A 25,893-nucleotide genomic window follows, 5' to 3' on the forward strand; every position below is an offset into this window, starting at 1 on the left:
TTGTGAGAAATTCCAGTATAATAATCAGATATACCAGTTGCCACAGAATGGGAAAGTGTTAAAGAAGTTTTCACCATTTAAATATACAGCTCCCAGAATTACTTAAAGGGGTACTCCATTGGAAAACATTTTCTTTTATATCAACTGGTGCCAGAAAGTTAAACAGATTTTTAAATTACTTCTATTTAAAATCTTAATCCTTACAGTACTTATAAGCTGTTGTATTCTCCACAGGAAGTTGTGTAGTTCTTTCCAGTCTGTCCACAGTGCTCTGTCTGTCCATGTTAGGAACTGTCCAGAGCAGGATAGGTTTGCTATGGGGATTTGCTCCTACTATGGAGAGTACTTGACATGGACAGAGGTGTCAGCACAGAGCACTGTGGTCAGACAGAAAATAAATTAAAAAAGAAAAGAACTTCCTGTGAATCACTTATACAGCAGCTAATAAGTAATGGAAGGATTAAGATTTTTAAGTAGAAGTAATTTATAAATCTGTTTAACTTTGTAGCACCAGTTGATTAAAATTTTTTTTTCCAGTAGAGTACCCCTTTATGCAGTGGTGAGGTTATGCTGGGAGTTGTAGTTTCACTCATCATAACTGTAGAACTGACAAGTGACTACAGCTCTGATAGGACATAGAGAGGAGAATACACAATGATATCAGTGACTACAGGTGACGTCTTCTCTATAGTGAGGAGAATACACAATTATATCAGTGACTACAGCTGACGTCTTCTCTATAGTCTTTCCTTATCTAATTCAGATGAAACATACCGCCTGGTCAAGCTATAACTTCTGTCTGTAGAATGTGCCGCCCAGATGACTCCTCACTATGTCAGCGCATTCTCATCCTCTATATAAAAACAATTATTATTATAAACCTGCCAGACACTGTATCCTCTAAATATAATACTACTATACACTATACTCTTTGATTATAAACCTTCCATACACCATACCCACTGAATATAATAATACCACACACTGTACATTCTGAATACCAACACATACTGTACACTCTGAATATAAATCTGCCACATACTGTACCCTCTGAATATACCGCCACACACTGTACCCTCTGAATATAAATCTGCCACATACTGTACCCTCTGAATATAAATCTGCCACATACTGTACCCTCTGAATATAAATCTGCCACATACTGTACCCTCTGAATATAAATCTGCCACATACTGTACCCTCTGAATATACCGCCACACACTGTGCCCTCTGAATATAAATCTGCCACATACTGTACCCTCTGAATATAAATCTGGTGGTGTTGCTAGTTGATGATGGGGGTGCTAGTACTGGGGAGGTGTTGCTGGAGGATGATGAGGGTGCTACTGGCCATCCCCCCTGGCAGTATCACCCCCATCGTCCATCGGCAGGATCGTCCTCCTGGCAGGAGCACCCCCATCATCCACCATCAGGATCTGCTGATGGAGGTGCTGCTGCTGGGGGGGTTTGCTGGTGGATGATGAGGGTGCTACTGCCAGGGGGGGAGCATTAGGTAGGCAGCAGTTCCCCCACTTAAGGTAGGTAGCAGTTCCCCCACATTAGGAAGGCAGCAGTTTCCCCACATTAGGTAGGTAGCAGTTCCCCCACATTAGGTAGGTAGCAGTTCTCCACATTAGGTAGGTAGCAGTTCCCCCACATTAGGTAGGTAGCAGTTTCCCCACATTAGGTAGCACAAATTCCACACATTAGGTAGCACAGATTCCACACATTAGGTAGCAGTTTCCCCACATTAGGTAGCACAGATTCCCCACATTAGGTAGCAGTTTTCCCACATTATGTAGCAGCCTTCGCACATTAGGTAGCAGTTTTCCAACATTAGGTAGCAGTTTCCCCACATTAGGTAGCATAGATTCCCCACATTTGGTAGTAGTTTCCCCCCATTAGGCCGCAGGTTTCCTTGCATGTTCCCCACAATAGGTCAAAGTCTCCCCACATTAGGTCAAAGTCTCCCCACATTAGGTCAAAGTCTCCCCACATTAGATCGCTGGTTCAAACAAACCCCCCCTCCCCCCACACAAAAAACACACACACAGTCAGAGAGACACACACACAGAGAGACACACACACACACAGAGTCACACACAGTCACACAAGTCACACACAGACAGAGAGCCACACACAGACAGAGATTGCGACAGACACACACAGTCACATACACAGAGAGACACACACTCACAGACACACACACAGTCACACACACACAGTCACACACAGACAGAGACACACAAACAGAGAGAGTGAGACAGACACACACTCACTCACCCATCCAGCGCAGCGCTCCTTCTCTCTGGGCGCTCTGCGAGTGACGTCACGTCCTCCTGCGCCGGCCCTGCGGAGGGACGTCGGACCGGCGCAACAGAAGACGTGGGGGCGCAGGCCGGTACACTGTGCAGGTGACGGGGGGGGGGGGGGGGGGGGCTAGTACGGAGACGCAACAAGTGAGGACCGGGGGGGGGGGGAATGCTCTTACAGAGGCAGCACAAATGGGGGGCTGCTAGTATGGAGACAGGCAGCGCAACTGAGGACCGGCGGCGTACCTGGTGTCACCCCATCAGGTGCGGGCCGCACCCCCCGCACCCCGGTCGGAATGCCACTGTATATGGGTGCCTCCTGCGGGGTGCATGTACTACAGATGAAGTATCAATAAGTATAATACAGGAGAAATGTATGTGCACTCACCGCTCAACATAGGCCACCGCGCTCTGGGGTCCGGATCATGGGACGCTGGATCTCAGTGTGGTGTCCCAGTACCGTATTGCATACTGTACCTAGTGTAGAGGTCCCCAAAGTCAGAGTAACTACGCTCAGGTAGGGTCCCTCAGGTGGGACAGCCCGTAGTCGCCTCTCCTCAAGTCTAATTCTCTAATGTTAATACATGTATATATTTAATAAATAACAAAATGAAAACCTACCGGCCTCAGCTGAACTTAAACTGTGAGTTCTAAATTACCCCCACTAAAGCTACTACTGGACCGCAACTAAATCCCCTAAATCCAGTGGAACAGCGCATAATACCTTAAAGACTCTAAATTGCTAAAGTCCCAACCTTTGTCAATCTCCAAAGAAAGCAGTTGTATGCATAGAGACTGTTCAGTTTATGAAGCTTGCAGAAAATCTTCAGTAAAAGTTATCCCTGTTTCAGAAAACTCTCCGGTTGTGGACATTCTATTATTATCTACCTCCCTATCGCTCTTGGGAAGGGTGGCGGTAGGACAAGCATTACTAATGAGCCCTCACCCTGGCGTCATGAATAGCAAGGGTTGACAAGCGCATGTAGGTAGTGCTCGGAGGCAACACCGGAAGTTTCGCACATGAGTGCGTGCTTCTTACGGCATGAGGCCGGAAGAAGCACGCACTCACGTGCGAAACTGCCGACGTTGCCTCAGAGCGCTACCTACATGCGCCCATGCTGAGATCCAGCGTCCTGAGAGCGCGGTGGCCTATGTTGAGTGGTGAGTGCACATACATATCTCCTGTATTATACTTATGGAAAATATTGTAGACTCTCTAGAATTTTACTAGCAGTAAACTAGAAATAAACTTCCACTGGTATTTTTTTTATTGAAACTTGGTCAATGCAAATAGACCTCATTGACTTTTATCATTGGTCAGTGATTGTGCCAATTGATTAATAATTAGGAAGTTTTAGAAACCATTTTAAAATCATTCAAAAATGAACATAGTGTACCCTCTACTACATTACAACACCATCCCCACATCTATGGATATTATTACCCTTGGAGGAGGGAGCAGCAGCGAGACCATTCGACAGCGAGACCTCCCTTTTTGCCAACACGGTGAAGCCTGTAGAGAACATTAGCAATGTTCAGGTCCACATTGCCTATAGGGGGAGAGTAAGTCACCTTTTAAACAGGCCAAAGAGTGAACTATCTTGTAGTTAGCCAAAAAGTTAAACAGATTTGTAAATTACTTCTATTTAAATATCTTAATTCTCCCAGGACTTATCATCTGCTGTATGCTCCACAGGAAGTTGTATAGTTCAGGGGGGCAAGGCGCTTTCTGGGTTTAAAGGGGTATTCCAGGATTTTTTTTGTATTTGACTATGCTACAGGGGCTGTAAAGTTAGTGTAGTTCATAATAATTTAATAATATAGTGTCTGTACCTGTGTGTGACGGTTTTCTCACAATTCTTCTGTGATTTTCACCCCACTATTTATTTTTACCAGCATGCAAAATGACTGTTGTCTCAGATTTTTCCCAGCTTGCAATGCGGCCGAGACCTGATTCACTAGTCAGCTGATGACAGGGAGCCTGTCTGCTTCAATGGGTGAAGGGATCACTTGTTGGGATAGAGTTCAATCTGCAACTAATGCAACAGCTCTAGGAACCCTGATTGAAACCACAGGTCTTTTGATGGATGCAGCTCATTTATGTTGCAATGGGTGGGGTGGCTGATGTGTGGGAGGGAGGAAAATGAAATTGTGGGATTTTTAGTCAAAAAAAGAAAAGTCAAACAGGAAATACCAGTTAACAAAAAGCTAGCCACAGTGTTATGGTAATCTCATGGAATAGGCATTTAGCCCCAAGACAAGCACAGATCCTTCCTAAGCATGTCCATTACTGTGTGCCAGGTACCTACTAAAATCACCTTATGGTGGATAACCCCTTTAACCTCAGGACTCCCATACAGTTGAATACTATGCTGTACTGAGCGGGTAAGCAGCGCTTTTAACTGCGAGCTCCTCATAACAGGTTTAAAGTTAAAAGTGATGCTCATGTTCTAGGCTGCAGGCAGCTTCATGCCTGCAGCCAATAGAGGTCTGGAGCTTGTCCTACTTAGCAATCCACATGCGTAGGTTAACGTCACTCATTCTGCACATGTATCCCAAAGGAAGATATTCTCCAGGCCTCTTGTGGCTGCAGGCAGAAAGCTGCTTGAAGATAAAAGAGAACACTGGTGACTCAATAGGAGCCAGGAGAAGGTAAGTTAGTTGGTATTTTTTTTTAATTAAGTTTTATTATCTTGGTGAGGAGCCTATACTGGGGAACCTATCTACTGGGGCCTATATATACTGTGGAAAACTACCTACCGAGTGCCTGTATACTGGAGAACCTATGTAATGGGGACCTATATACAGTGGGGATCAAAAGTTTGGGCACCCCAGGTAAAAATTTGTATTAATGTGCCAAGGAAAATGGAAAAATCTCCAAGAGGCATCAAATTACAGATTAGACATTCTTATAATATGTCAACAAAAATTTGCTTTTATTTCCATCATTTACACTTTCAAAATAACCAAAAACAAAAAAATGCCATCTGCAAAAGTTTGGGCACCCTGCAGAACTTATAGCATGCACTGCCCCCTTTCCAAAGCTGAGACCTGCCAGTGTCATGGATTATTCTCAATCATCATTTGGGAAGACCAGGTGATGTCAATCTCAAAGGTTTTAAATGCGCAGACTCATCTGACCTTGCCCCAACAATCAGCACCATGGGTTCTTCTAAGGCTGGGTTCACACTACGTTTTCTCCCATACGGGAGCGCATACGGCAGGAGGGAGCTAAAACCTCGCGCTCCCGTATGTCACCGTATGCGCTCCCGTATGCCATTCACTTCAATGAGCCGACCGGAGTGAAACGTTCGGTCCGGTCGGCTCATTTTTGCGCCGTATGCGCTTTTACAACCGGACCTAAAACCGTGGTCAACCACGGTTTTAGGTCCGGTTGTAAAAGCGCATACGGCGCAAAAATGAGCCGACCGGACCGAACGTTTCACTCCGGTCGGCTCATTGAAGTGAATGACATACGGGAGCGCATACGGTCACATACGGGAGCGCGAGGTTTTAGCTCCCTCCTGCCGTATGCGCTCCCGTATGGGACAAAACGTAGTGTGAACCCAGCCTAAGCAGTTGTCTAGAAATCTGAAACTGAAAATAGTTGACGCTCAAAAAGCTGGAGAAGGCTATAAGAAAATTAGCAAAACGTTTTCAGATGTCAATATCCTCTGTTCGGAATGTAATTAAGAAATGGCAGTCATCAGGAACAGTGGAAGTTAAACCAAGATCTGGAAGACCAAGAAAAATATCAGACAGAACAGCTTGCATGATTGTGAGAAAAACAATTCAAAACCCACGTTTGACTGCAAAATCCCTCCAGAAAGATCTGGCAGACACTGGAGTTGTGGTACACTATTCCACTATAAAGAGATACTCGTACAAATATGTTCTTCATGGAAGAGTCATCAGAAGAGAACCTCTTCTACGTTCTCACCACAAAAATCAGCGTTTGAACTTTGCAAATGAACATATAGATAAGCCTGATGCATTTTGGAAACAAGTTCTGTGGATCAATGAGGTTAAAATTGAACTTTGAATGAGCAAAGGTACGTTTGGAGAAGAAGGGGAACAGAATTTAATGAAAAGAACCTCTGTCCAACTGTTAACCCCTTAAGGACCGAGCCCTTTTTCACCTTAAGGACCGGAGCGTTTTTTGCAATTCTGACCACTGTCACTTTAAACATTAATAACTCTAGAATGCTTTTAGTTATCATTCTGATTCCGAGATTGTTTTTTCGTGACATATTCTACTTTAACTTAGTGGTAAAATTTTATGGTAACTTGCATCCTTTCTTGGAGAAAAATCCCAAAATTTGATGAAAAAAATGAAAATTTTGCATTTTTCTAACTTTGAAGCTCTCTGCTTGTAAGGAAAATGGATATTCAAAATAATTTTTTTTGGGTTCACATATACAATATGTCTACTTTATGTTTGCATCATAAAATTTAGGAGTTTTTACTTTTGGAAGACACCAGAGGGCTTCAAAGTTCAGCAGCAATTTTCCAATTTTTCACAAAATTTTCAAACTCGCTATTTTTCATGGACCAGTTCAGGTTTGAAGTGGATTTGAAGGGTCTTCATATTAGAAATACCCCATAAAAGACCCCATTATAAAAACTACACCCCCCAAAGTATTCAAAATGACATTCAGTAAGTGTATTAACCCTTTAGGTGTTTCACAGGAATAGCAGCAAAGTGAAGGAGAAAATTCAAAATCTTCATTTTTTACACTCGCATGTTCTTGTAGACCCAATTTTTGAATTTTTTTAAGGGGTAAAAAGGAGAAAATTTTTACTTGTATTTGAAACCCAATTTCTCTCGAGTAAGCACATACCTCATATGTCTATGTTAATTGTTCGGCGGGCGCAGTAGAGGGCTCAGAAGGGAAGGAGCGACAAATGGTTTTTGGGGGGCATGTCACCTTTAGGAAGCCCCTATGGTGCCAGGACAGCAAAAAAACACACATGGCATACCATTTTGGAAACTAGACCCCTCAGGGAACGTAACAAGGGGTAAAGTGAACCTTAATACCCCACAGGTGTTTCACGACTTTTGCATATGTAAAAAAAATATTTTTTTTTTACCTAAAATGCTTGATTTCCCAAAAATATTACAAATTTTAAAAAAGTGTAATAGCAGAAAATACCCCCCAAAATTTGAAGTCCAATTTCTCCCGATTCAGAAAACACCCCATATGGGGGTGAAAATTGCTCTGCTGGCGCACTACAGGTCTCAGAAGAGAAGGAGTCACATTTGGCTTTTTGAAAGCAAATTTTGCTCTGGGGGCATGCCGCATTTAGGAAGCCCCTATGGTGCCAGGACAGCAAAAATACACACATGGCATACCATTTTGGAAACTAGACCCCTCAGGGAACGTAACAAGGGGTAAAGTGAACCTTAATACCCCACAGGTGTTTCAAGACTTTTGCATATGTAAAAAAATTTTTTTTTTTTACCTAAAATGCTTGGTTTCTCAAAAATTTTACATTTTTAAAAAGGGTAATAGCAGAAAATACCCCCCAAAATTTGAAGCCCAATTTCTCCCGATTCAGAAAACACCCCATATGGGGGTGAAAAGTGCTCTGCTGGCGCACTAAAGGTCTCAGAAGAGAAGGAGTCACATTTGGCTTTTTGAAAGCAAATTTTGCTATGGGGGCATGCCGCATTTAGGAAGCCCCTATGGTGCCAGGACAGCAAAAAAAAAACACATGGCATACCATTTTGGAAACTAGACCCCTCAGGGAACGTAACAAGGGGTTAAGTGAAACTTTATACCCCACAGGTGTTTCATAATTTTTGTATATGTAAAAAAAAATAATTTTTTTTACCTAAAATGCCTGTTTTCCCAAAAATTTTACATTTTTAAAAAAGGGTAATAGCAGAAAATATCCGCCAAAATTTGAAGCCCAATTTCTCCCGAGTACGGCGATACCCCATATGTGTCCCTAAACTGTTGCCTTGAAATACGACAGGGCTCCAAAGTGAGAGCACCATGCGCATTTGAGGCCTAAATTAGGGACTTGCATAGGGGTGGACATAGGGGTATTCTACGCCAGTGATTCCCAAACAGGGTGCCTCCAGCTGTTGTAAAACTCCCAGCATGCCTGGACAGTCAGTGGCTATCTGACAATACTGGGAGTAGCTGTTTTGCAACAGCTGGAGGCTCCGTTCTGGAAACAGTGGCGTACCAGACATTTTTCATTTTTATTGGGGAGGGGAGGGGGGCTGTGTAGGGGTATGTGTATATGTAGTGTTTTTTACTTTTTATTTTATTTTGTGGTAGTGTAGTGTAGTGTTTTTAGGGTACAGTCGCACGGGCGGGGGTTCACAGTAGTTTCTCGCTGGCAGTTTGAGCAGCGGCAGAAAATTTGCTGCAGCTCAAACTTGCAGTCGGATACTTACTGTAATCCTCCGCCCATGTGAGTGTACCCTGTACATTCACATTGGGGGGGGGGAACATCCAGCTGTTGCAAAACTACAACTCCCAGCATGGACGGTCTATCAGTGCATGCTGGGAGTTGTAGTTTTGCAACAGCTGGAGACACACAGGTTGTGAAACACCGAGTTTGGTAACAAACTCAGTGTTTTGCAACCAGTGTGCCTTCAGCTGTTGCAAAAGCTACAACCCCCAGCATGTACGGACAGCGGAAGGGCATGCTGGGTCTTGTAGTTATGCAACAGCCGGAGGCATACTACATTGGCTGGGGATGCTGGGGATTGTAGTTATGCAACAGCTGGAGACACACTGGTTTACTACTTAACTCAGTGTGCCTTCAGCTGTTGCAAAACTACAACTCTCAGCAGTCACCGACAGCCAACGGGCATGCTGGGAGTTGTAGTTATGCAACCACCAGATGCACCACTACAACTCCCAGCATGCACTTGAGCTGTTTGTGCAAGCTGGGAGTTGTAGTTACACAACAGCTGAAGGTACACTTTTCCATAGAAAGAATGTGCCTCCAGCTGTTGCAAAACCACAAGTCCCAGCATGCCCATAAGGGCATGCTGGGAGTTGTGGTGGTATGCCTCCTGCTGTTGCATAACTACAGCTCCCAGCATGCCCTTGTTGCATGCTGGGAGCTGTTGCTAAGCAACAGCAGGAGGCTGTCACTCACCTCCAACGATCCACACAGGACTGTCCCTCGCCGCCGCCGCCGTCGCTCCTGGGGCCCCGATCCCAACAGGGACGCCGGGGATCGGGGTCCCCAGCACCCGGGGTCGTCTTCCCGCACCCGCTCACGTCCTCCGGAAGAGGGGTGGAGCGGGTTGCGGGAGTGACACCCGCAGCAGGCGCCCTGATTGGTCGGCCGGTAATCCGGCCGACGAATCAGGGCGATCGTGAGGTGGCACCAATCACCCCCGTGAGGTGGCACCAATCAGCCAGTAATTCCGGGTCATCGGGTCACTGGAGACCCGATTGACCCGGAATCCGCCGCAGATCGCTGGACTGAATTGTCCAGCGATCTGCGGCAATCGCCGACATGGGGGGACATAATGACCCCCCTGGGCGATATGCCGGGATGCCTGCTGAACGATTTCAGCAGGCATCCGGCTCCGGCTCCCCTCCGGCTAGCGGTGGGGGCCGGAAATGCTCAGGGCGTATCCATACGCCCTCGGTCCTTAAGGACTTGGAAACGGGGGTGTATGGATACGCCCTATGTCCTTAAGGGGTTAAGCACAGGGAACATCTCACAAATAGAAGGAAAAATGGATTCAATAAAATTTCAGCAAATTTTGGATGCTAACTTGATGCCATCTGTGAAAAAGCTGAAGGTAAAGAGAGGATGGCTTCTGCAAATGGATAATGATCCTAAACATACCTCGAAATCCACGGGGGATTACATCAAGAGGCGTAAACTGAAGGTTTTGCCATGGCCTTCACAATCTCCTGACCTCAACATAATTGAAAATCTATGGATAGACCTTAAAAGAGCAGTGCGTTACAGACAGACAAGAAATCTCAAAGAACTGGAAGACTTTTGTAAGGAAGAATGGGCAAAGATACCTCAAACAAGAATTGAAAGACTCTTGGCTGGCTACAAAAAGCGTTTACAAGCTGTGATACTTGCCAAAGGGGGCAGTGCAATATATTAACTCTGCAGGGTGCCCAAAATTTTGCAGACGCCATTTTTTTGTTTTCTGCTATTTTGAAAGTGTAAATGATGGAAATAAAATCTATCTTTTGTTGACGTATTATAAGAATGTCTAATCTGTAATTTGATGCCTTTTGGAGATTTTTCCATCTTTCCTTGGCTTCTTTATGCACATTATTACAAATTTTTACCTGGGGTGCCCAAACTTTTGATCCCCACTGTACTGATGAATAGTGTTGAGCGGCATAGGCCATATTCGAATTCGCAAATATTCGCGAATATATGGACGAATATTCGTCATATATTCGCAAAATTCGCATATTCGTAATATTTTCGTTTTATTTTCGCATTCGCAAAAAATTCGCGGATGCGAAAATTAACATATGCGAAAATTAACATATACAAAATTAGCATAGACGAAAATTCGCGTATGCAAAAATTGACATATGCAAATTTTCGCATATGCGAAAATTCACACGCCAGTCTCACACAGTAGTATTAGAATCTTCTTTACACCACACAAGCTGGAAGCAGAGAGGGATGATCACTGTGATGTGTACTGTGAAAAAAAAACAAAACAAAAAAAAAACGAATATTCGTAATTACGAATATATAGTGCTATATTCGCGATATTCGCGAATAAAATTCGCATTGCGAATATTCGTGAGCAACACTACTGATGAAACCTACCTGCTGGGGGCCTATATACTGGAGAGCCAACCTACTGGGTCCCATATACAGGGAAACCTACCTATTGGGTCCTAAATACTGGGAAACCTATCTACTAGGTCCTATATACTGAGGACACTACTGACTGGGGACCTATATACTGGGAAACATACTTATTGAGGCACCTATATACTGGGAAACATACTTATTGAGGCACCTATATACTGGGAAACATACTTATTGAGGCACCTATATACAGACAAAACTACATACTGGGACACCTATATACTGTTGAAAATACTTACTTAGGAACCTACTTTATATACTGGGGAAAATACTTACTGGGATACTTGTATAATGAAGAAACCACTAACTGGGGACCTGTCTATCTACTGGAGTGACCTACATTCCTTTTTCCCCCAACTCACTTACCTACGTACTGAATTGTAGCTTGAATACATCGACCTGACAGTCTGGGCCAGTTGGACACGCAAAAGGAAAAGTGACTGACTGCAATCAAAAAAGATGTCACCTGGATATATTGCACTGTAATCTCTTATATGGTCTTCAGAGACTGTGGGGGATATTTATCTGTGTATAGTCTTTTTATATTTTGCAACAGTGTAGTGATATTTGGTCCTGGTGTGGCGGAATAATTTTATTTTACAAAACCCCTCCCTAGATAAACTATTTGCCCCTGGCATATAGATATTGGCCCATTCAGCTGATAATCGGCCTGTGTAATAGGGCCCTAAAAATTTAAAGATGAGCCGAGCCAGGGTAAAGCTATATAGCATGTATACACTTACAATTTAAACAGTTATGGTGGCCCAGTACAGGAGTTGTTACCCTGTACCCTTGCTGCTCTGTCAGGCAGCCTTCCTGCAGTGTCCCCTGGGCCCCCCTGCATCTGTTCTACTGTAATTGTATATTATCCCCTATGTTATGTATATAAGAATGTTGTATCTTTAAGAAAGTTTAACATGTGTTCACCAGTTGTCATGTGAGTTGTCATGGGATTGTTACCCAGGAGGTATCAGTGACCAGGTGACTTAAGGGTGAACAATGGGACCCCACCAGAGTCCCCACATAAAAGCCCTGGGAGGAGTCTCTTCTCACTCTTAATTCCTGAGTCTTTGCTGAGGTGCAGTCGAGCCTAAGAGTGTGTCTGGAGTCATAGGAGCCTCAAGTCAAGTCTGCAGCCACAAGTTACAAGTCTACAAGTAAGCTAAAGTCACAGCTTAGTCTGTCTCCAGTCAAGTCAAGTCAGTCACTGTCATCTATTGTCAAGTCAACCATCCTCAGGGGAACGGGCTCTTTGAGCTTGTCAATTAAGTCTTTATCCACATGTTGCGAGCAGCCTCTGTGTCAAGACACGAAGAGTGGCCCTGACTGCTGCCCGAATTACTGGAGATATATAACAACACAGTCTATTGTTCTATGGGGTATACCCCTTTCTACTTGATCATGGGGCAACATGGGCAGTACCCTTGCTGCTCTGTCAGGCAGCCTCCCTGCAGTGTCCCCTGGGCCCCCCTGCATGTGTTCTACTGTAATTCTATATTATCCCCTATGTTATGTATATAAGAATGTTGTATCTTTAAAGGAGTACTATGAGAAGCAAATAAATATCACCTTAGAATAGGGTTCGTAAATACCTTTAAATAGAGGTGGTGATCACCAGGATCGATCCAGCGGTTCTCCCGCTACAGCCCCCGGTAATTTTGCATACTTCCAGGTACTGTACGTCTGAAACTGACGTCATAATTGACGTTACCCATCATTCCAGTTACATATGATTCCAGTCACAAGCCCTCCCTCAGTCTTTCTCCCCACCCCTAATATTATTCTTCACAACGCCCCTCACTGCCTCGTATTTGCCTCCCCCTTTTTCTAGCCACCACCCAGAGCCACTACGCCATCTCCTCCCCCCCTGCGTCCTCCAATCATGCTGAGATCGCGCTACATATTGGCGTAGGTCGCTTTGTGAATATAATAGATAGTTACGGTGGCGTAACTATCTGTTATATTACTGGTGGAACAAGATCACATGTCCGGTCCTTGTATGCTGGCGAGTGCGCATGCGCGCAACTCGCCGGATGATAGGAGGGAGGTTAGAGAGGCATTTACTCAGCCCAGTGAATGCCGGCTGAGTAAACGAACAGCGTTATGAATATTTAACTTGGGGCGTGACATGGACGCACTGTCTGGGGAGGGCTAACAGATGGGAGGAACGGAGAAACAATGACGTTTCCTTGCAGACATGGCTGCTGACACGCACATACTGAGGAACGACAGTCATAATGCTGTGAGGGAGGCTGCACTTCCGGATTCGCTGTAAAACAACCATGCGTACACAGAAGGCAATGGAGGTAATTGGGAGTATTATATAACTTTGTAAATCAGAGCTAATGGTGTTAAAAAGATTTAGAATACTCCTTTAAGAAAGGTTAACATGTGATCACCAGTTGTCATGTGAGTTGTCATGTGATTGTTACCAAGGAGGTATCAGTGACCAGGTGACTTAAGAGTTACCAATGGGACTCCCCCCTAAAAGCCCTGGGAGGAGTCTCTTCTCACTCTTTGTTCCTGAGTCTTTGCTGAGGTGCAGTCGAGCCTAAGAGTGTGTCTAGAATCATAGGAGCCTCAAGTCAAGTCTGCAGCCACAAGCTACAAGTCAACAAGTAAGCTAAAGTCACAGCTTAGTCTGTCTTCAGTCAAGTCAGTCACTGTCATTGTCAAGTCAACGTAACCTGCACTAAATTATCCAAAACCACTGCAGGTCCCAACAAGCCCTTAAGGTCTCTGAAGTCACTGGTCACCTCCGTGGTCCAGGCTACACTGTATAGACTGTTCCATCTGTCACTCAGTAAAGCTACCGTTGTCCGCAACTTGGCATCGGAATCATTATTGCCCCTGTGCCTAGCCCAGGATCCATCGGTATACCTTCTGGTGGTATTGAGGATAAACCCCGCCCTGACGACATGAATACAAGGGGTTAATGCCATCTGCCCTTAGGGTAATTCCATCTGCCCTGCATCACACCCCATACCACTCACTTCTATGTATTATTATTATTTCAGGTTTTAATTTCTTGTTGTCCTTGATTGTAAAGTAGCTCAACCTACACCCCTGCTGAAGGCCTTAAACAGAAGTATCAGTATAGGTATCTACAATGTATTTGGAAAGTCTTCAGACCCTTTCACTTTTTTCACATTTTGTTATGTTGATGCCTAAATTTAAAAAAAAAATTAAGTTTTCTCCCATTGTTCTGTACTCATACTCCGTAATTATTGTGTGAAAACAGAATTTTAGATTTAAAAAAATTTATTAAAAAGAAAAAAAAATGTTTTGCATGGACATAAGTATTCTGTGTATTGCTATGAGACTTGACATTTATATCTGGCTCCTCCCATTTCTTTTGATCATCTCTTTAGATGTTTCTACACCTTGATTGGAGTCACCTGTAGTAAATTCAGGTGATTGGACAGGATTTGGAATAACACATCCCTTTCTACATAAAGTCCTATAGCTGGCAACGCATGTCGGAGCAAAAATCAAGCCATGTGGGAAAAATACTGCCTGTGTAGCTCAGAGACAGGATTATGTGCAGCCACAGATCTGGAGAACAGGACAACAACACAAATTTTGCTGCACTGAAAGTTCCCAAGAGCACAGTGGCCTCCATAAGTCTTAAAGGGGTTGTGCGCTGCCCTGCAGTTCGGAGCTCCGCTCACAGCGTCCGGAAGTTCATTACTCCGAACGCTGTGTGCGGGCTTCCGTGTTCGCAGCCGCCGGGCGTGACGTCACGACCAGCCCCATCGTGACGTCTCGCCCGCCCCCTCGTGACGTCACGCCCGCCCCCTCTACCATAGACTTTCGTTGAGGGGGCGGACGTGACGTCACGAGAGGGCGGGCATGACATCATTCCCGGCGGCTGCGAACACGGAAGCCCACACACAGCATTCGGAGTAATGAACTTCCGGACGCTGTGAGCGGAGCTCCGAACTGCAGGGCAGCGCACAACCCCTTTAAATGGAGGAAGATTGAAACAACCAGGATTCTTCATAGAGCTGGCCACCTCACCAAACTAAGTAATCAGGGGAGATGGGCCTTGGTAAGAAAGGAGACCCAGAACCCAATGGGCACACTGGCTGAGCTACAAAGATCCTGTGTGCAGCTGAGAGAAACTTCCAGCAGTTCAACCATCACTTCAGCACTGATATAGCCCAAAGAAATCTGCAAAGAAGAATGAAAGACAGTCCCCAAATACAGGTGTGCAAACCTACAGACTGGAGACTGTAGTTAGTGCTAAATGTGCTTTATCTTAGTACAGAAACAAGGGACTGAATACTTATGTATAGGGAGGGCCATTTATATGGATACACCTTAATAAAATGGGAATGGTTGGTGATATTAACTTCCTGTTTGTGGCACATTAGTATATGTGAGGGGGGAAACTTCAAGATGGGTGGTGACCATGGCGACCATTTTGAAGTCGACCATTTTGAATCCAACTTTTGTTTTTTCAATAGGAAGAGGGTCATGTGACACATGTTACGCAGAAGATTTTGTTCAGTGATGAGGCAAACTTTTATGTGAATGGTGAAGTTAACAAACAAAATCACTGCTATTGGTCTGACACTAACCCACATTGGATAGATCCCTCCAAGACTGTTGGAACAAAAAAATTGATGGTATGGTGTGGTATATGGGGTGCAAAGATAGTGGGGCCATTCTTCATCAATGGAAACCTCAAGGCCACTGGATATGCAAAATTGCTACATGATAATGTGTTTCCCTCTTTATGCACTGAAGTTGGCACGTTCCTTGAGTCTTTCCAGCAAGATGGTGCACCACCACATTATGGGGGTCAGGTCCGAGCATTCCTAGATGAACAGTTTCCTGGAAAGTGGATTGGTTGTCGTGGGCCAGTTGAATGGCCCCCAAGGTCTCCCGATCTGACCCCCTTAGACTTTTATCTTTGGGGTCATCTGAAGGCAATTGTCTATGCTGTGAAGATAGGACAGTGCAGCACCTGAAACTACGGATTCTGGAAGCCTGTGCTAGCATTTCTCCTGCGGTGTTGCTATCAGTGTGTGAAGAGTGGGAGAAGTAGGTTGCATTGACAAACCAACACAATGGGCAGCACATTGAACACATTTTAAAAGTGGTCAGAAACTTGTAAAAAACTCATGAAAGAATTAAGTTACGTTAAAACAAAGCACATAATTGTTTTTCTTGTGAAATTCCCAATAAGTTTGATGTGTCACATGACCCTCTTCCTATTGAAAAAAAAAAAAAGTTGGATTCAAAATGGCTGACTTCAAAATGTCCGCCATGGTTACCACCCATCTTGAAAAGTTTCCCCCCTCACATATACTAATGTGCCACAAACAGGAAGTTAATATCACTAACCATTCCCATTTTATTAAGGTGCATCCATATAAATGGCCCATGTAATATTTTAGTTTTTCCTTTTCAATGAATTATCAAAGATTTCTAACATTCTGTTTTCACTTTGTCATTATGGTGTATTGAATGAAGAAAGATGGGGGAAAACTTGATTTTTTTTATTTTACCACAAGGCCGCAACATAACAAAATGTGAAATAAGTGAAAGGGTCTAAAGACTTTCCGAATGCATTGTAAGTCCCTACATATTTGCCCCGACCCACAAATTCCAGCACTCCAGCATAGTCCTTAAAGGGGTACTCCCACCCTAGACATCTTATCCCCTATCCAAAGGATAGGGGACAAGATGTCTGATCGCGGGGGTCCCGCCACTGGGAACCCCCGCATTATTGCTTGCGGCACCCACCTGTGTTCTAACCGGAACCGCTGTGGGGGTCTGAGTCGCGACTCCGGGAAAGGAAGTCCGTGACGTCAGGACTCCGCCCCGTGTGACGTCACGCCCATCCCCTCAATGCGTGACGGCCCCCTCCCATAGACTTGCATTGATGGGACGGGTGTGACGTCACACGGGGGCGGAGTCCTGATGTCACGGACTTCCGTTCCCAGAGGCGCGACACAGACCCCAACAGCGGTTCCGGTGAGAACACAGGTGGGTGCCGCAAGCAATAATGCGGGGGTTCCCAGTGGCGGGACCCCCGCGATCAGACATCTTACCCCCTATCCTTTGGATAGGGGATAAGATGTCTAGGGTGGGAGTACCCCTTTAAGATCTGTATTCCAGACAATACATCATGACTTGTGGTATCATTATTGAGCTGCATCTATATTTCTCCATACAACTCATACGGTACTTTGTCTAATCCCTAGAGTCTCCACCCAAATACTTCTTGAAAATGTACCTTTTTTTGTGGCTAAGATATATTTAGCTCTTCAATTAAATCCTTTAAGCAATGACCTTGCAATCACATTATAACAGAAATGCGGGCGATAACCGAACCTTCTGCATCCACTTTTCCCATAGGCTTAATACCCAGCTTATACATAATTCATGATGTCTGTCCATTAATGGCTGTACATTAACTTCCAGTTACTTTTCTCAATTTTTCCAGCCTGCGTAGGTTTTTCATGGTCAAACAAACACAGCAAATAAAATTATGACAACCACTCAATCCTTTGGCTCAGTATGTTTGTTGAAATCACCCGATAACTCAAGCACTGTTAGATGTTGTTTGTATACAGCAAAACGATTTTATATAATGGAGACCTAAATGTTCACAGGGACTAGACATACAGTGGTAATAGCATAACCAATACAGCGTGTGTCACTTCTCTGTATTCTACATGATGCCACTTTCTGTGCCTGTTTGCTGCAGACTGGCAGGAACCTCCCTACTGCAGTATTCCTGATGTATATACAGTGCAATGGGGACACAGAAATACTCAAGGTGACAGGACACCTCAGCTGAGGACATGGTCTAAAATTATATATATTTCAGTTCTTTACATTAAACATCATTAGTATAAGCAGCAAGGTCATAAACAAGTGGTTAAGGTTGACTCTTAAAGCGTACCCATCAGATCCAACCAAAATTTTTTTTTTAATATATCACTAGGTACCTAATCCTGACCATGTACATACATTTTTATGTGTCTAGCACCTTTATTTATTTTTTTATTACACTTTTAATTTAGCTCACTAGTCTGAATTCCTCTCAAAGGAAGGGGGTGTGGCCTCACTGTGCAGGTCTCCGCCCCCTCCCTCAATATGCTGTCTGCTCACATCTCCCCAAGCATTAGCAAAACCACAACTCCCGGCTTGTCCTCACTGACAGCAGCGGGACACAAGCTGACAGTGGGAGGATTTTTCCTCCAGTTTTGAGCCCTGCGCTCACACCTGTCAATCAAGGAAGTGTGTCCATGACATAGGTGATGACGCATGGACACAGCAGGACTAGTATGTGTCCAAGCAGGCAGGGGGGGGGGGCAGTTGGTTGACTGGCTTTTTCAGTATGAGATACTGACATTTTTCTAATGAAAGCAATTGCAAAACCTATTGGTTTTGCATGCTTTACAACATATCAAAAGTTTTTGTATTTGACAGTGCCCATTTAAGTATATATTGCTAGACAGGAAACTAGGAGACCCAGAAAAGTTTTGACATGTGATTAGCATTGTAATTGATGCAAATGCAGGGGTGAGTTAACTCTCTCAGTATAGTCATTGGCAGCATATGAAATAAAAAAAATTATATAGGTAGCACCAATTACCTTTGGAAGTGTAAAGGGTAAGTGAATGTAATTTTATGGTGCCCAGATGGGGTATCACTTCCTTATTTCTGGAAAGTAGTGAAGGGAAGGGCTATCCTAGGAGAAATCATGTGCTTTACTGCACTGCATCACGGTCATTGACCAAATGATTTGGGCGGGATTATTATTAGTATTATCATTGGATCATTTATTACCAGGAATCATGCACACAAAGCTCATTTGATAACAAATATACGACTTTTCTGTCTTTTACTCAATACTTCTCAGTTTTTAAAAAGTGGTGAGGGCTTAGCGGAAAGAGAGTGGTAAAGGGAGTGGCCTCTGCATATTTGCTATACATTATTCCCTAAAACTGGTAGAAGATATAGCTGAAATCTATGCCAGCCTATAGTTAGCATACATTTAAGTGTGTGGCACAAAGACAGTAACCGATACGCCAAATGTATTTAAGTGTACCTGTCACTTTGAAAACTTTTGACATGTCCTAGAGAAATGTCAAAAGTTTTGATAGGTCGGGGTCTTAGTGGTTAGGACATGACTGATTGTTAGAATGAGCCGTGAGAAGAGCGCACAGCTGAGTGCTCCTCTCCCTGCTTTCTGTGCACACGACCAAGACAAAACCATAGACTTGTATTGTAAGGTGGTGTCAGTCATGTGGCACAGAGCTGGGAGTGAAAGTGTTTGGCATGGACTTCTTTTCCCTGATCGATGAGGGTCTGAACTTTCAGACCCTGACCGATCAACATTTTTGACAGGTCCCTAGGATGTGAGGCCTGCATCTCCTAACATAATAGGTACATGTTGCTCCAGCATGTAAAATAAGGGCCTTTTATAAATCATCCCCTTTAGTTTGAATTATTTTAATTTATTTTAATGAGACTTATTAGAAATAATTATTGCCATACAGTACAACCTCACATTTCAAGCTGCAATATTCACTGCATTTTTTTTATATTCTTCCTCTGTGGATTTTCCACAATGTTAGTTATGTTTCAGGACTGAGCAGACAAGGACAGAAATCCAGAGTTCACACAGCTGCTCATCCCCTGCTGACTACAGATTTCTGACAGTGGTTTCCGGCAGCCTGTAGTCAGCTCTAGGCGATAGATGGTAATTTCTATTTGCTTAGTGCATTGATGTTTTGTGAAGCGTGTAACTCTAAGGTGGAGCTGTACTTTAAGACTCATTATCAAACCTATCCAGTTTACATGTTTTGGCTAGTCTACTATTTCCTCTTCACCCACTTCTATCATTTCTTATCTATGAGCTGGCTCCTACACATCTTCTTAGATCAGTTTCTTTCTTTTTCATATTTCTTAAAAAGACACATAGAGGGACATGTATCAAAGATTTTACCCCTGTTTTGTGTTTACATTTTTGGCCAAAATTTTGCGCAAGCTGTTTCTTTGCGTCTTTTTTTTGTGTACATTCTGGTGGAGCATTTCCCCCAGATGTGTAGGTTTCGGTGTACCTTGAAGTGACATATTTAGTACGCACAATTTTATTAACTGTGTACATTTCATTTACCCGCAGAAATCTTGCACAATGACCATATTTTTAACGCAAATATAAGCCATCTTGGACTGCACGTAGCAAGGTGCTCTAAATCATCGATTTCATTTTTCAAAGAGTGGATGGAGGAGATTACTATATTTGCCCGCAAGTTTTGAAACTCATTGCGCTTGATTGATAAATTTAGTGCTTCTGCGCATAATTTAGAATTCGGCAAAAGGGGTAAACTGCTTCTACCATGCACAAATAATGATGCATGTCCCCCATAGACTTCATTACCCATGCTCATACTTACAGCTCCCTTCTCAACCCTTTCCACCATTCCTTCTAACCCAATTCTACTTGTTCCCCTCTACATCCTGTATCCAGTTTTCACATCTATATATATCTATACATATCTTTGAATGAATGTTTCCTACTTAGATCACTTTCTTCACACATAAGATTTACTGTTGTTAAACCATATCCGATGCTCTATACTATCCCTTCCCTTATCAGCTTTTCTCTGCTGTATGATTGTTGTTCCTATATCAGCATTCATAAATCAGAAAGCCTACCCATTAGACTCCTCTATATTTACCTGAATCCGCTGTTCTGTCTCATACTAGCTCATCCATTACTATACATTTAGTGCCTCAGCTAAAATGTCTACTGATCTATACCGGTCACTACCAATATATACCAGAGTTCTGTACACAGATTGTCCTTACTCATATCAGCTCCTGTCTCCACTGGGGTTCACATTGACCTTCTATACATATACACTGAAGACAATATCATAGGAAGTCATCTAACCTAACAGTATGTTTTTGGATTATGGGAGGAAGTTGGAATATCTGGAGGACGTCGCCTTGAATCAGTTTTCTATATACACAATATTGGCCCAATTCTTTTCTAAATTCATTACATCTTCATGAACATGCTCAATTTGCGCACATCAATATATTATGGAACAAACTGATCTCTTTATATTACTCCAACATACTTCCCATGCTTTCCACCCACTCCATTTGCTCACACCTCCCTGTTAGCTATTTTCATCCTGAACCTTACCATAGTGGCCTAGTATGTTCTAAGACTCCAGCAGTCTTCTTCCTTTGGCTTACACCTGTAATCCAGTAACCGATGGCATTGTTATATTCATGCCTAATTTCACTAACCAACTTCTCCGACACTTTATTAATTCATGCATTAAGTCAATATTGTTTTCTCTTCTCAACAACCAGCAAATGTATGTTCTACTAAACCCGCCTAAGTTCCTACAATTGGCTTCATTGCATTCATCTACATCTTCATTGCGTCTTCACTCTTCCTTTGTTGTCTACCCCTCTATATCCAACCACGTGCCCACATCCCATTCTCTATGTTTACCACTTAAATGTCCACAAAGTGTGATCCATCACATTGTTTGACAACTAGTTTCGCCAACTTCCAGCCGTGCTTTTCCCAATACACATTATTTAAACACCATTTCATTACGCTCTTTAGACAAATCCACTACAGTCGGCTGCGTCTCTGAAAACCCAACTATCCCCCTCCCAATGAAATTCAGCTATTCCTCACCCACGCCCCCACGTCACTAAGCTTTAAGCAGCAGGTTGCACAAATGGTTAGGTTAGATTTCCATGTGTTCTCCCTGCAGATGTCTGAAGATTAACAGGAGAGCTGCGGAGACTATAAGACACCACTAGTGCAAAGCAGTATAATGCGATATTCCTGAATAATCCTCTGCTTGGACCGGAGCCAAGAGATTACTGGCTGATTGTTGGGCACTCTGGTGCATGCTTGTGTGTTGTGGGATCATAGAGCTGCATAAGCTTTCTGCAGTCTCCAAAGTCCATGGGTATAACCGCAATGACTTCCCACATCCCATGTAATGTACTTCCCTGTCCCATTAAACACAATTTTGTACCCCAGAGTAGGATAAATCCTTTCAATAGAAAGCATTTAATCTGTCCAGATGGAGAGGATGCTGATACGCACATCCTTGCATGTATTATTTTGCCTCTCTCCCTCCTTGTCCCTCTCCATCTTCTGCATACATCAGCACTGGCTCAACTTACCTTGGTGAGTGTCATACAGAGCTGTGTCAGGGCAGGGGGACCAGGCGCCTGAGCTGCTGGGTTCTGACTGCAGATCTCTGTGCGTGGTGGCTGCTTCCAAACACTCAGCACTGCCTCCCCTCCTCCTCATTATTCCCATCCTTTGCTGGCTGAATTGTGATGTCACTCTGCATCCATACTGATCAGGCAGGAAGCCGCTCTACCGCTTTTAACCTTTTCTCTACTGGGCCAGTACAGCACTGTAGAAATCATTTATTAATGCACATGAGAGTACACTATGTAAACTTTTCAAAGACTCCCAGACAAGTAGTGGGGGAAGGTTACGGCTGCAGTCCTGGCCCTGGAATGATGTGCCCGAGACCAAGCTGTCAGTTTATCCAGTGTAGTAGGTGTGTGCCACCTGAGTGGGAGGAACGGCACCAGAGCAACACCTGTTGGTGTCACCTGGATCTGAAATGTTAGAGATGATCTTAATCTGTTTTGTCACCTAGCACTTGATACATTTGACATGTGCTGTAAGGCGATGAATAATCCTATGGTTTCGAGAGCTGTAAGCACTATATCCTGAGGGCACAACATTGATTTGATAATTCAGAGAGCAGCAAACGATGATTCCCCTGGCCATAGGTAAAGGGACTACAAATCTAGGACTGTGATTCTGCGGGATGCAGGGATAAATGACTTTGCAGTTTTGCCAATGCATTGTTGTTACTGAGCTGTCACCACTATAGTGGGTCTACTGGGTGACTATGCAGAAAAAGCTGTAAACTGGCTACAAATCAAGAACGTGGATGCTGCAGGGTTACACGGACAATGACTTTGCAGTCTTGCTAGTACCCCGATTCTGCAGGTCTGCAAATATAAGGCGGTGAGTATGTTGGCCTGCAAATTGTGATTCTGTAAGCTACAAATGTAATATGGTGACCTCTGGTCTGCAGATCCACTGTGGTGGGTTATATATGAATATTGATTTCATTGTGATTCAAGGATAATGATTTTGCCTTTCTGCCAATATGTTGGTTCTAAAGGCCGACATAAGAGGAGTAGGCAACGGAAAGTATAGTGTTTCTGCAAGCTATGCATATAGTATCGTGACTCTGCAGTAAGTGCATCCGCTATCTTTTGGGTATAGGAAACAAAGGTAGAGACTATTGCCTGATGCTCATTTTCCAGATATTAGAGAAGCATTTCAAGTCCTAAGTGCAGCAGTTGTAGATCAGTGACATACATTCTCTGTCCCCTAACTATCCTTGCATTATAGGGTATCATTTGAAATGCAGCTTCAGCCTGTCTCCTTGTAAATTCTTCCTGTCAGCTCTAGTGTCAAACTAAATGTGTCAAGTGTCAAACTGTTGAGTGGATTAGGCAGTGGCTGAGTAACAGACAACAGAGGGTTGTAGTCAATGGAGAATATTCAGAGCAAGGTCTTGTCACCAGTGGGGACCTCAGGGATCTGTACTGGGACCAATATTGTTTAATATCTTCATTAGCGATATTACAAAAGGTCTCAATGGTAAGGTGTGTCTTTTTGCTGATGACACAAAGATATGTAACAGGGTTGATGTTACTGGAGGGATCCGCCAAATGGAAAAGGATTTAGGCAAACTAGAAGAATGGTCAGAACTCTGGCAACTGAAATTTAATGTGGATAAGTGCAAGATAATGCACCTGGGGCATAAAATCCCTCAGGCAGAATATAGAATATTTGACACAGCCCTGACCTCAGTATCTGAGGAGAGGGATTTAGGAGTAATTATTTCAGAAGACTTAAAGGTAGGAAGACAATGTAATAGAGTAGCAGGAAACGCTAGCAGAATGCTTGGATGTATAGGGAGAGGTATAAGCAGTAGAAAGAGAGAAGTGCTCATGCCGCTGTACAGAACACTGGTGAGACCTCAATTGGAGTATTGTTGTCAGCACTGGAGGCCGTATCTCCAGAAGGATATAGATACTCTAGAGAGAGTTCAGAAAAGAGCTACTAAACTAGTACATGGATTGCAGGATAAAACATACCAGGAAAGGTTAAAGGACCTTAACATGTATAGCTTGGAAGAAAGAAGAGACAGAGGGGATATCATAGAGACTTTTAAATACATAAAGGGAATCAACATGGTAAAGGAGGAGAGCATATTCAAAAGAAGAAAAACTACCACAAGAGGATATAGTTTTAAATTAGAGGGGCAAAGGTTTAAAAGTAATATCAGGAAGTATTACTTTATTGAGAGAGTAGTGGATGCATGGAATAGCCTTCCTGCAGAAGTGGTTGCTGCAAATACAGTGAAGAAGTTTAAACATGCATGGGATAAGCATAAGGCTATCCTTCATATAAGATAGGGCCAGGGACTATTAATAGGATTCAGATTATTGGGCAGACTAGATGGGCCAAATGGTTCTTATCTGCCGACGCATTCTATGTTTCTATGTAAATCTCTAGGACACCCTACAGAATCTTCTCATAGCACATACAGTTAGTGTGAGTCACGGGAGTTGCATAACACTGCAGCTAATTAATGTATTGACTCACCTACTATATAACTGCTCTCCTGATCTCTTAGAGAAGGTAGGCATTTTCAGCAGCACTGCATACCTGGAAGGGCATACAAAGGAACAAACTGGGTAAGGAGGGCAGACTAACATCTTATGTCAGACTGGGGATCACTTAGTCAAGGATTCAAGGTGTATGGATGCAGCTGAGTTAGAATGAAACAAATTACACTGCAGGGATACTGGTGGTCATTTGGCATGAAATGATCAAAACAAATCCTAAGTGCTTCTTTAAATGTTTACTGTTGCTTCAAAAAACCTGAATTGACGGTACAAGCGAATTGAAATTCTGTGTGGTAAATATTATCAGAAAAATTGTTTTTCTTTTCTCCCCTTATCATACAGTATTTATTCACTAAATAAAAAAAGCTAAATTCTGTCTTGTATTTAAAAGATGGACTAGCAGCTCACTGAAGGATCAGTTACATGCTGCCCTTACATGTCTATGGAGAGGGACGAGGGTGTGAGTTGAGAGATTCAGAAACTACAGAGACTGCAAAGAGACTACCCAAGAGCTTACTGTTGAGTATTAATTCTCACTCCAGGGCTCTACTGTTTAGTACTGTTCTATACTGCTGCTGGATCATAGGGTATGTATTGTGATGCAGAAGAGCAGGATGCCCCCATCTGTATGTGCTGGGTATGGAAGAGTTTATAAAGGCTAGGCTTTACCCACTAGCTAGCAGGGACAGCTAAATATTAGGGATGAAGCCTGCAGAAGGGAATCTGGTGAAAAATGCCATATGCAGGTTATATAGTGGTTACAAATTATGCTTCTCCTGGTGTACACACATCCTGAAAATATATCTGAGACAACAGGTATGCTTTAAATGGTTTTCCCAGCCAATTAAGTTATCAACAAGCAGATTGGTAGGGATCTGGGAAAACATGCCGATCCCAAGAATGGGCATATAATTTGTCTAGGAATAAATGGTGCAGACTGCGCCTATGCTGCCATTCTTTGCCACGCTTTGAGGGGCCACTGAGCATTTCCATGTGCAGCCCTCGGAAA

The 25,893-nt window shown here is 43.4% G+C and overlaps 1 protein-coding gene across 2 annotated transcripts in view; it reads right to left on the reverse strand.

Moving 5' to 3' along the window:
* The window catches only part of CORO2B (coronin 2B), a 77,835-nt gene extending 55,325 nt beyond the window's left edge, over nucleotides 1-22,510 (reverse strand). Inside the window, exon 1 of one of the 2 annotated variants that reach the window (XM_056571619.1) lies at nucleotides 22,338-22,510. In XM_056571619.1, the coding sequence (XP_056427594.1) occupies nucleotides 22,338-22,352 (15 nt within the window). In that variant the 5' untranslated portion in view covers nucleotides 22,353-22,510. Of the gene's footprint in view, nucleotides 1-3,756; nucleotides 3,777-22,337 lie in introns of those variants that run through there. The other variant, XM_056571618.1, reaches the window with a different exon arrangement.
* Nucleotides 22,511-25,893: the final 3,383 nt, after the last annotated feature.

This window comes from Hyla sarda, chromosome 4, assembly GCF_029499605.1.
Source record: "Hyla sarda isolate aHylSar1 chromosome 4, aHylSar1.hap1, whole genome shotgun sequence".
NCBI lineage: Eukaryota > Metazoa > Chordata > Amphibia > Anura > Hylidae > Hyla > Hyla sarda.